At 38.1% G+C, this 12,803-nt stretch overlaps 1 protein-coding gene across 1 annotated transcript; it reads right to left on the bottom strand.

Annotated features, from left to right (window-relative positions):
• Nucleotides 1-160: 160 nt before the first annotated feature.
• parp12b (poly (ADP-ribose) polymerase family, member 12b) lies at nt 161-10,655 on the bottom strand. The gene is made up of 8 exons (XM_007252379.4): nt 10,227-10,655; nt 7,018-7,153; nt 4,576-4,831; nt 3,538-3,633; nt 3,261-3,387; nt 2,148-2,316; nt 1,864-1,984; nt 161-1,006 (listed from the first exon to the last, which is right to left on the bottom strand). Exons 1-8 carry the CDS (start codon nt 10,553-10,555, stop codon nt 906-908), a joined length of 1,335 nt encoding a protein of 444 aa, XP_007252441.3. The 5' UTR covers nt 10,556-10,655; the 3' UTR covers nt 161-905.
• Nucleotides 10,656-12,803: the final 2,148 nt, after the last annotated feature.

Below are 12,803 nucleotides of genomic sequence, written 5' to 3' on the forward strand. Positions count from 1 at the left end.
CCTTTAACTATTTACTATATGTTTTGACATTTAAATAATGATTATTGACTATACAACATGATAGAAAGCATAAGTAAAGTGAATGACGTAGTAAGATGCATGCTTTAATACTCAAATCCATACTGTAGTATATGAATAAGCATTACAACAGGAAGTCACATGTTTGGACATGAAATACATTTATTGAAAAGGAGTGTGGACAAAAACAAGAGCTTACAAAATAAAGTGCACAACAGAAAAAGAAGCAGAGCAACACAGTAGGTTATAAATAAAAGAAAATAAAAATAAATGTGATATATATAATATGTAGCACTATAATATTTCACACGTTATAAGCAGAAGAGTGAAAAGTGACGTAAAATTTGATACAGGTATATTCACATATTTCACATTGCTAGCTTCATATGAATAGGTGCATCACCTACTACTATTTATCAGTTACAAAAATATTGTAGGTCTGTTTTTTTATTTCAACAGTTACTTTTTTATTTTAATAATGATAATAATAATAATAATAATAATAATAATAATAATAATAATAATAATAACCACATTGAAAGGCTAACACAAAGCATTTTTTTTGCCAATAGGACATTATGCCACAGCTGTACAAAAAAGCCTTATAACCAGATCTACTGACAAAATCACAAAATACAAAACAAGCAGGCAACTGAATCTTGCCAGACAGCATTTTAACAAAGGCCTCTCATTTAATTCATGATTAGAAAGTCTTTTCATATTTAAAAACCAGTCATGATCACATCAAACCTACATGGAAAAAAAGTACTGCAAACATATAGTCTATTAGACTATTTGGCACCCAGTGCTATATTCAGATCTATATCTTGTTTTATATGGATACAGTATCAGTATATTTAGTTTACACAGATATATTGCAGACCGCTTCACTGTGCTACTTTGGTCTCCACCTCACTGATGGGAACAAAGCGTGGCCGTCTGCGTACTCTCCTCTTTGTGTTGTGCTTCGGATTCCTCTGGTACATATCTGTAACACAGAACACAGTGTGCTTTAGAAGAATAGCAAGAACTAAAAAGGAAACAACATTGAAAATATACATTACTATTAATGTAAAAAGACATTATTAACATTAATAAGAGATGACTAGCACGCAATTACAGCTTGGCAAAAGGATAAGTTCTGCCATTAACTCTCCCCCCCTGTAGGGGGAGCCCAGGAGCAAAAGAATTCTCACATAATACTGCTTTAAACAATTTCCTACATTTCCTACTTTTAGATTAATTTAAAAGTTGTGTTAATATCATCATAGTAGTCGTTAATTGTTTTACACACGACTATTTCTGACCTATTCATCTATATATTTATCTACATTTACCAGTCCTATCTTTATATTTAACTTTAAGCAAGGTTTTTTACAAGAAAAAAGAGTGGAGAAGCGGCTTTCTGTTTTTATGCGGCAAAAATCTGGAACACATTACGGATAAATATTCGTCAACCACTGTTACTATTTTTAAGAAAAAGCTTAAAACATCTCTTTTTACATTAGCTTTTAATTAGACCTTATTCTTAATTTTCTAACGTTCATTTAGACCCTTTTTATTATTTATATATTATAACTTTTATTATTTGGTTCTGATTCTATTTTTACCCTATTATTATCTTATTTTTTATAGCTTTTAATTAGATTTTATATTTATCTGTCTGTTTTGACTGTATTTTTATTGTATCATAATTTTAATTCATCTGCTTTTGAGTATTATATTTTATTAATTATATTTATATAATTAATTATACAATTTATATAAATAATTATACAATTGTTAAAATACAAGCTGAACAGAACAGTTCTCTGTGAATGTGTGTGTGTGTGTGTGTGTAGATACCTTGAAAACTGACAAAGTATTGCCTGTTTCCCTTTATAACTGTGACCTCTGCTGTGTTGTCTGTCAGAAAAGCTTCTTCCAGGTCTCGGGATGTTACAGATGTCACACGCTGTTTATCATCCTGAAGAAAAACACACATTTTTATCGTGAAGAGCAAAATAAAACCAGGCAGCCAAATGCAAATGTGTAGTATTGTGACAGTATTTACTGTACACAAAGTGAAGAGAGAGAAAAAAGCACAGCACGAGTTCATTTGCAACAGAGGAGACTTTGTGTGTTCTCACCGGCTTGCCGTACTCTATCCAGTTCTCATGGTCTCCTTTATAATACCAAATCCACTCTGTGGTCAGGATGTAGTGAACAGGCTTGGTGACGGAGGACGCAGTGGAGAGACGCCGCACCAGGTCATTCGCCCGGGTCATGGACAGGAAGTCGACTGGCTTTGAGCCTGGACTGAACCATCATCCACAGGAGGAAGAAGCAGGATGAGGAAAAGACAGAAACACAGGATCAAAAAATAAATACTTTAAAGATGTCCTTCTGCTAAAATCCACATTTTCTTGTTCTTTGTGAAATACAGTAGGTCTCTCTGAGCTGTATAAGATGCTGCACATGAAACTGTTCCTTAATTTCCATTATCTGCAGTAGCTAATAAAAAGAAAATATTCAGAAAAACGAGTCGATCAGGAAAAGCACTCTACGTCATGTAGAGTGTCTACGTCAACACATGAATTAGTATGCATGGCCACGCCCAACTTGGATTGTGACCGCCCACAGACAGAGCTAAAGCCAGGCTGCAGCAGAGCCGACATTCTCATCAGCTAAAGAGATGACGGCTCTATTTACACCAGCTAGTTAACGTTAGCTAAAAACGTTTAAATTGGATCTCCGGTGGATCCCACATTTTACAGAGACCTTATTATAATATACACTAGGGAAGCACGGTTTGACAAGTTAGGACAACTCGACAGAACACCCGTCAAAGTGGGTTCGCTGTTCGCTCTCTCCGCCGCCAAGGGACGCTGAGAGTTCTTTACATCTAAGGCTGTATTTCTAAAACATTTTGTCCTTTGAGTTTTAGAGCTGTAAAATTGACTGTACGGGAAGCGTTCTCTGCTGCAGTGCTGTTAGCCAATCAGAGGCGATATATTTGCATGTAAAAATATTTATAAGCAAGAGCCAAAAACCTGTCTTTCTACAGAGACCACTGATTCAGTGAAATAAAGCAGGGCTATACAGAAACACCGGAGCACTTTTATTTATACTAAATGGGAAAAAACTGTGAAATTAGGCATTTAAACAAGATAACAAAAACATAAAGAGGATGGTAGATTTGGGAAGATCATTTCTAAAAGTGACACTTTCTAAAAAAGCAAGAAAAAAATGGGAGTGTTTACCTGTGTGAGTTCTTGGGGTCACAGTAGGCTCTCTCTATCTCCTCCATCCCCCGCAGGTCTCTCCAGCCATCGCCCTCATACACCTCCCACTTATACGGCAGATTAAAATGCACCCGCTTGCACTGCTCTAAATATCAATAACATACAAACAGAACATGACTTATTATCATGATGGAGAAAGAGACACATAGACAAAGCTAAAGAGACAGAAAGAGAGAAAGAGGGGGAGAGAGAGAGAGAGAGAGACAGACAGACAGACAGAGACTGTGCCCCAGACCTTGAAATCTGCAATTTCTCCTGATAAAGTGAAGACAGATCTCACTCTTTTCCTCCATTTGTAAAAGGGATCTCTCTGAAAGGCTCATTATTCGTTCTGAAACAAACAACAAAAAAAACACACACATACAAGTTTAATTTAATAAAATTCATATTTTATATAATACAATTATATATTATTTTTATTTTTATTGTCTGCACTAATAGTACAGCTTTCTTGGCACTCCTTATTTGATTAGGGCAGATAGGTTCCAAGAGTTTTTACTGAACTGGAAAAACCTGCTTTAAGCTACAGCAAGCTGGAATTCACTACAGAAAACACTAAAACTCAGCTCACTGGTGTCACTCAGTCGTTTCAACATTTTACTGTCTAAATAACTTCAGACAGCTTATTTATTTACAACTTTTAGTTCTTATTTTAGTTCTACTCTTAGTTCTTATTTTTTATTTCTCACGCCAAAGACTAACTTTGCATAAATTGTTATCTAATACATTTAATACTATCGAAATAATCTGTTTTTTCTAGATCTAGTAAATGATGAAGGGTTGATGCTGCAGTTGGTCTACAGGTTTAGGTTCAGCAACAGTATGTGCTGAAAGAATGAGGTCACCTGTCTACATGAATATACTGAAAATAGACCAGGTTATTCCATGGATTTATTTTTTCTTCCCTGATGATCACAGCCATATTTCAAGCTTCATGGGTCTGGAATTGTGAAAGAGTTCAGGGTTCAGGGAGCATGAGATCATCATTTTCACACATGGATTGAGAGAGGGTTCACCACAGAGTCCAGATCTTAACCTCATTGAGAATCTTTGGGATGTGCTGGATGGAGAAGAGCTGCTTTGTGCAGTGGTCAGACTCTACCATCATCAATGCTGCTGCAAGATCTTGGTGAAAAATAAATCCAGCAACACTGGATTGAAATAAATCTTGTGACATTGCAGAAGATTATTGAAACAATGCCACAGTGAATGCAGTATTTGGTCCAACCAAATATTACTTCAGACCCTCCCTGTGGCACCATATCTACTGTACCTCTTTCTTGTCCTTGAAAGTTGAGGCGGTAAACATTCTGGTAGAGGTAGGGCAGATCCTGGATGATGTCGGCGCTGAGACCCCTTTCCTCCAGCATCCTGCGGCTGAACTCATCCACGCAGTGGAGCCGCTTGCACTTGGTGCCGAACATACAGTCGTCCTGCACAAAGTGCTGACAGATGTGCACCTTAGTGCAGCCCTCCTTAAAGGTGCAGGCCCCAAACATCCCCGAACCTTTATTGTAGTGAGAACACACCTGCACACGGATTACAGCACAGCACGTCAGAGAAGAGCCATGATATTTCTACAGTTTAAACAAAGGAAAGAAAGAAAATGCACACGCACACACATGCACATTTACTCAGTCCATAACACACACACACACACACCCCAAACATGTAAATGCAAAAGTCTACAGAGCATTTACAGCACAATGCTCTCAACTATTAGACTATTTCTCATTCGCTCGAATTCTTCCCCAAACCAGAGTGTTCTACTTTACCTCAAGACTTACAGGCTTTTCCTCTCCACAAATTAAGACATCAACAGGTCTTTTTTTTTCTTTTTCTTTTTTGTTTTTTTTGTTTCTTTTTTCTTTTTTTTCTTTTTTTTAATTGTTGAAAATGAACTTCCACTCTTTCCTCAGGGTGAAGCTCCTTCACTTCGAAACAGTCACCAACATCCGTTCATCTGCAAATCTTCATCCAAGAGGACAACAGACCTTCCTTCTCTCGGACACGCATCGGTTGCATTTGTTTTCCTTCATTTTCTTTCCTTCTTTTTTATTATTTTTTTAGTCACATTAATTACAATATCACTGTAACTACAAACTGGCCGTGACCTATTTAAACTCAAGTTCCTATTTTAACTCCTACTGACTGATCTACAGCATCACCACGTATTAAATCATCTCTAAGACATTTCTTCACACTTATACAGCCGCGGCAGCTCCGGACAAAAGCTACAAGCTCTGAAAGTCTATAACAGCTCTAAATCTTTATTTATTCTTATTGGGAAAATAGTTTTCATCTGAATGCTTTGAGACAAAATGTGGAGGAGAGTTTCAAACAGCAGGAGCGGTACCTAGAATGCAGAAACATCCCAGCTTAAAAAGAAACTTAAATAAATGTCCAGTGGTAAGTCATACACATAAGAAAACACACATTTATGACACAATATCAGTTATATGTCAAATGAGTGAAAATGTTTATTTATTTTTTTTAATAAGCCCTATCCGGATAGGATTAGTTTCTCAGGGGGGCGCCTGTGAAAAATATTTCACACTTCTTCTCTACTCTAACTTTAACTGAAAAAAACAGGAGAACCAGTGAGTTTTTTGTCTTTTTTGGTCACATGACATTGCGTTCAGTAGCTCCTTTATTTCCATTCACTGTTGTGTTTACGTGGGTCTCCATGGAAACGCACGCCCAAAGTGTAATTACAGTGCGTGGCAGTGGACAAATAGCAATTTTATTAAACGCGAGGAGATGAAAATCAGAGATGTGCGTCCGGATGGGAAAAAAATTACCGGAAGACCATGAGGAGGAGTTCAGCAAAAAACAGTAGATAATTCAGCCTGTAATTTTCTCAGGGGACATCTAAAAAAAAAAACATACATGGTTGTTTCGGACGGGAATAAAATCAGAGGACCCCCATAAAAGAGAAAATTACCCCAGAACCCCCTGAGAAACTAATTCTGTTCAGATAGGGCTTTAGGTGCACCTGCCTTTATGGATCTTTGAATTAAGATTAGTTATGGGTAATAATGTATTTACTATTAGAAGTAACATCACTGTTGCACCCAGAAGCTATCTATTTAACCTGGTATTTCTTCACAGATAATTATCACAGCTATGAGAGGAAGATGGATAATAACAAGCCTGAACTGCTTGAATTTTTGCACCAGGAGTGCAGGCATAAAGTTATCCAAAAGCAGTGTGTAAGACTGGTGAAGGATAACAGGTCAAGATGCATGAAAACTGTGATTAAAAACCAGGATTATTCCACCAAATATTGATTTCTGACCTCTAAAACTTTATGAATATGAACTTGTTTTCTTTGCATTATTAGAGGTCTGAAAGCTCTGCATCTTTTTTGTTTTTTCAGCCATTTCTCATTTTTCTTATTCTTGCAACAAAAATGAATGGTAAATGGGTATTACCATAAACTAACTTCAAATATTATAATGTAAAGACAATACAGACATATGCATCATACCAGTACCATACATAATTAGATAAAACAGGGTTTTAGCAGAGAAATAAAAATCTCACTAAACGATAAATGTGCTTTGTTTGAATTGCTAAACACTGGAAACAACACTTACTTCTGGGAACAACAGTTATGTGCAATATAAAATTAAAACTAGCTTCATGAGGTGTAGAAGTCTGCATGGTTGCCTGCTGACTGAGTAGATGTGTGTTTAGGGAAGTGTGCTCTCACCTCCGGCAGCAGGGAGGGATCGTTCTGCAGCAGGAGGAGGAAGAGGTCTTCCTCATGAAGCTCGTGAAGAGTGCACTCTCGGAGCAGGGGGTAATTATGCTCAGACTGAATACTGTGTGAGAACCTGCACTCCTTCCTAAATGGGGACACACACACACAGTGACAGCAGGAGAGACATCAAATTACCTCCATATGTACATTGTGCTAAATTTGGACTATGTAATCTTGTACAGCACTGGTCAAATGACATGTTTCAGAAGTGAAGTGAAGTGAAACATACACACAACTATTTTATCTATGATGTATTTTAAAATACACCAAAAATCAAAATTATACATTATATACACACTATTAATGTTTTATACAATATCAAAGTATTCGTAAATTACTGTTTAGGAAATATTTTTCAACTTAATGCATTGAATGTAGTCTTATATTTATATTAAAATATTTATTTATTTTGTGTTGCAGTAGTATTTTCTTGAAATGAATAAAATCCCTGTTTTGTCATATTGTCAAAAATATAGGTATTACAAAAAAAAAACACTCTGAAATATTGTGATACCATTTTAGGTCCATATCGCCCACCCCTACTCAAATCTGCCTTGTTAGGGCAGTTTTCATTCTACAGCAGAAATAATGGCATTGGCCTCAGTGTTCCGATACTTTTAGAGGGCACTGTAAATGGCATTGCAATACAATTAAAATTCTGTGGAGCTTTATTTTTCATCATCTGCTCTTGTGCGCTAAAGTGCACATATTGTAAAATGTAAATAAAATGAGTTACAAACTAAACAGTCTTTGCAATTTGTTTGCTACCACCCCAATGCTTGAACAGCTTGAACACAGTGATATTTGAGATGTGAAATAAAGTGTATAGGATTTACAGAAAGTGTGCAATAATTCTTTAAACTTAAAAATTAGGCAGGTGCAAAAATTTGGGCTCGCCAACAGAAAAAAGATCAATATTTTTTGCAGAAATAACAGCCCCTAAAATGTATGTTTATATGTGAGAAAAAGGAAACCACTTAAAAATGACGAGTTTCTTTGATTTTACCAAACTGAAAACCTCTGGAATATAATTAATCAAGAGGAAGATGGATGATCACAAGCCATCAAATCAAACTGAACTGCTTGAACTTCCAAAAGCAGTGTGCAAGACTGATGGAGGAGAACTTGCCAAGATGCATAAAAACTGTGATAAAAACACAGGATATTGATTTGTGAAAGCTCTGCATCTTTTTTTAGTTATTTCAGACATTTCTCAATTTCTGCAAATAAATGCTCTAAGCTAAATGTTCTGTTTTATTATAGAATAAAACAACAATGTTCATTTTACTCAAACATATACCTATAAATAGCCAAATCAGAGAAGCTGATTCAGAAAATGAAGTGGTCTCTTATATATATATATATATATATATATATATATACACACACACACAGGTGGTGGTCAACGAATTAGAATAATTTTTAATAGTGCAATCATGAAATTCTTTGAATGCATTTTTTGTGCAGAAAGCAAATCAGGTGTTCACTGCACCTGTCCTACTCGTTAGACTAATCACAGAACTCGTTACCTGGAAAAAAATTTGCTCAGCTGAGCTTTCCAAAAGGCCCATTTAGGCCATTTAACTGTGACACTGTTGTTTTATTGAATTAGAATAATGGAGAAACCGTTTCATTGAATTAGAATAAATGCTCGAATTTTTGTTTTCTGTGAAGAGTGTTCACTGTGCAGTATAAAGTCAGGGTTAGTAGTTAGGGTGAGTAGAATTTCTAAGTTGTAAAATCAATCATGGGTAAGCAGCGCGACCTCTCAACCGGAATAGTGGCTCAAATTCAAGCCCTTCGCCAACAAGGCTTGACCCAAACTAAAATTGCTGAGCAGCTCGGCATCAGCCAGTCTTCCGTCTGCAAAGCTCTCAAGAAAAACTGCAGCAAGCGCACCAACTGTTCCGGCGTCCGAAAAACTTCTGCTCGCGACAACAAGCAGCTGAGAAAGATCGCAGTCAGCAACCGGTTCAAGTCCACTTCCGAGCTCACCGACTAGTCGAACAAGCAGACCGGCGCTGACGTCTCCAGATCAACCACTTACCGTCGTCTGCGCGAACTCGGCTTCAAATCTCGCGTTCCAGCAGTAAAACCGATGCTGAACAAGAAACAAATGGAGAAACGGCTGAAGTGGGCCAAAGAACACGGCGAGTGGACTGCTGAAGACTGGCAGAAAGTGGTCTTCAGTGACGAATCACGCTTCTGCATCTCCTTCGGTGACCAAGGTCCTCGTGTCTGGCGTCGTGGTGGCGAAACCTACAACCACGAGTGCGTGAAAAGATCCGTCAAGTTTCCCCAGAGCGTTATGGTCTGGGGATGCATGTCCGCTCGAGGTGTAGGGAAACTCTGCTTCATGACTGTCAATGCTGCCGTATATCAAGATGTTCTGGAAACGTTCCTGATTCCGACTGTTGAGGAACAGTTCGGCGAAGAAGACTTCATATTTCAACAGGATCTTGCACCGGCTCATGCGGCAAAGTCGACCAAAGATTGGTTCACTAAAAAACAGCTTGAAGTTTTGGCATGGCCGGCCAACTCGCCTGACCTCAATGTCATTGAAAACCTTTGGGCCATCGTCAAGCGGAAAATTCGCGACAGAAAGCCTACTACGCTGGACCAACTGAAGCAGAACATCGCCACTGCCTGGGAAGCTGTGAGTGCGGAAACTTGCGACAAGCTGGTCAAATCGATGCCGCGGAGACTTCAGGCAGTCATACAAGCCAAGGGGGCAGCCACAAAATACTGAGAAAGTGATGATTGTAATTATAATAAAAATTATTCTAATTCAATGAAACGGTTTCTCAATTATTGTAATTCAATAAAACAACAGTGTCACAGTTAAATGGCCTAAATGGGCCTTTTGGAAAGCTCAGCTGAGCAAATTTTTTCCAGGTAACGAGTTCTGTGATTAGTCGAACGAGTAGGACAGGTGCGGTGAACACCTGATTTGCTTTCTGCACAAAAAATGCATTCAAAGAATTTCATTATTGCACTATTTCAAATTATTCTAATTCGTTGACCAGCACCTGTATATACATACATTTAGCTTAAAGGACAGAACAAAACAAGGCAGGACTAGACTGCCCAGCCCCTTTCCTCTCTCTCTCCTCCTACAGTAAACACGGCTGGGTTCTCTGGTTCTCCGGTGTTCTTACCTTCCTTTTCCGTACCGACAGTTCCCGTACACATAATATTTACAGAGGTGCAGGTCCTGGCAGCCGAAGCACTCCTGTTTAGCGTAGTTTTTACACAGGCGGATGGAGGTTTTAGCCACGATAATGTATCCAGCCTCCCAGCTCTCCGCCTTCTGTCCGTTCCGGACCACGGAGAACCGCGGGCATTTCTGCACTATGTACCAGAAATCCTCCTCGTTAATGTCGAAGCGCTGGCTGACCTTCCTGTGCAGCTGCGCCAGGTCCATGGAGCCTTTATGGCCGCATAAAACACTAGTGGCGTGGTGAATTACCCTCGAATAGCTCGACATGTTCTCCTCAGCTCCTGCACAAACCCTCCTTCACCTTCCTCACCTCCTCCTCCTGCAGATACTCTCGTTTCACAGTAAAAGAAAGCAGCTCTCTCTCTGTGTGAAGTCAGTGGATAGGAGTATAGACATATATACATAGATGCCAATAGCCTGCATCCTGGCGTATCAGCGTGGCCGCCATATTGGTTGGGTCTCCCAAGCGCCACCACTGCATTTATTTCTACTGAGGAAAGGTGCACCTAATAATTACTACTCTACCCATTTTTACCTGATTTTTACATGGGTTGGTTTGTTACAAACAGCAGAGATGTAGTAATGATACAGGATGCTGTCATAAGTTTATATAAGTGTATTAAACACGTACCTCAGTAAAAATAAATGCACTGGAGTCGCATAGAAGACCCATCCAATATGGCGGCCACGTGCGGCGACATCTATTTTTAAGTTCCTTTTGTTTTAAGTGGATTAAAAAATATATTTTATGTTAAACCTGTAAACCCTTGAAAACGAATTACCGGGGTAATGGAGGGATTTAATACTTATTGCTTAAATACATTTCAAGGCAATACAGGAAACGTATTATGTGTGTGTATACATATGTGTGTGTGTACATATCAAATCAATTAATTTATGCGCTTATCAATATGCCATACCACATGTCTGTCTTTGTTAAAGAGCATAATACAAAGTATTTCAGCATAAAGCACGTATTTGTAATGTGTGACAGCGTCCTGCATCATCCGTGTGAGAATCGGGTAAAATTGGGTAGAGTTGTAATTATTATCGTTATATTAAACACCTTCCTCAGTACGAATTCACTGGGGGCGCGTGGAAGACCCATCCAATATGGCGGCCACATGCGGCATCTATGTATACCTGTCTATAGTTACAGCACCTTCAAAATACCAGTCCGCTGCTGTTGTGGTGAGTTATGCCAGGTTCACATTACACGACTTTTTGAGTCGTCAGTCATTAATATAATAATAATGTGGCGGCTCTGGGTTGTGTGTGTGGCTGCCTGTAGGCATGTTTCTGTTCTTCTGTGTGTGTGGCCTTATGTGTTCTGTTGTGCTATGTGTGCTGTGTTGCTCTAGCCTACGTAGTTGGTACCTCCCCCGTAACCTAGGGTATGGGGAGGGGCCATGCAGATGGATGCTGTTTAGGGCACTCACCATAAAGTAAGTGAGTAGTGAGTTTAGTCACTTGGTTCGGTTGGTGGCCTATTTGGGTAGAATGGTTTTAGCTCTCCTAGTCTTGTTAAAGACTATAAGTGAGTGGAAAGCTTCTTCAATATAGGAGTTGTTGAGTATTCAACATGAGTCTCGCGAGTCTTCCTTCCTCTTCCACGCCACAATAATAATAAAAAATAAATATTTATATTTTTTAACTGCCGCTGATGCAGCATTGCCGAGTAGCGACTCAGTTTCGACATATCAGGTCAAAGAGGCCCTGTACTGATCAACATCACCCTAGGAATGATGAGAGAAAAGAGTACCATCTACCCACCCAGAGAGAGCAAGGCCAATTGTGCTCTCTCGGGGCTCCGGCACCTGATGGCAAGCTGCATGAACAGGATTCGAACCAGCTATCTCCTGATCATTGTGGCAGCGCTTAGCCCGCTGTACCACTCAGTATTTAAATTGTATTTTTAAATAATACACTTTAATTTACATGGCAGTAAAGTATAATTTTGTTAAATTTTAATTGAATAGATATAGCTTAAAATGCATTTATGGAAATGCAGTGTGTACAGTATACAGTATTAATATGTTAATAAAAGATCTTAGCTACAAGACAGTTTTAAAAACATTTGTTTTAAAATAATTTTCTAACTATTAATATAAATAAATAATTAGCTTCTTATTTTTAAAGTGTTTTAAAATAATATTTAATATTATGTTTGTAAACCCTTGTTAACGAAGAACAGGGGGTAATAAGGGGAATTAAAACCTATTGCTTAAAATACATTTCATAGAAATACTGGGAAAGTACTGTAAGCGAGTTATGATTAAAAACTATATTCAATTAACTGTAACTAAACAATTACAGTGTAATTATGTATATAAAATAGAAAATCATCATTCGATCATTATCATCTTGTGTGAAGCATACTTCAGTTTCACAAAGCTAATAATAGCAGTGTGGTAATACATGTATATGTGATATACAGCTGGCCCAGCAGGGGGTGATACAGGACAATTTAAATTTTACTATTTAGAATATACTTAAGCAGACCATGAAATGAACA

This window comes from Astyanax mexicanus, chromosome 2, assembly GCF_023375975.1.
Source record: "Astyanax mexicanus isolate ESR-SI-001 chromosome 2, AstMex3_surface, whole genome shotgun sequence".
Classification (NCBI taxonomy): Eukaryota; Metazoa; Chordata; class Actinopteri; order Characiformes; family Acestrorhamphidae; genus Astyanax; species Astyanax mexicanus.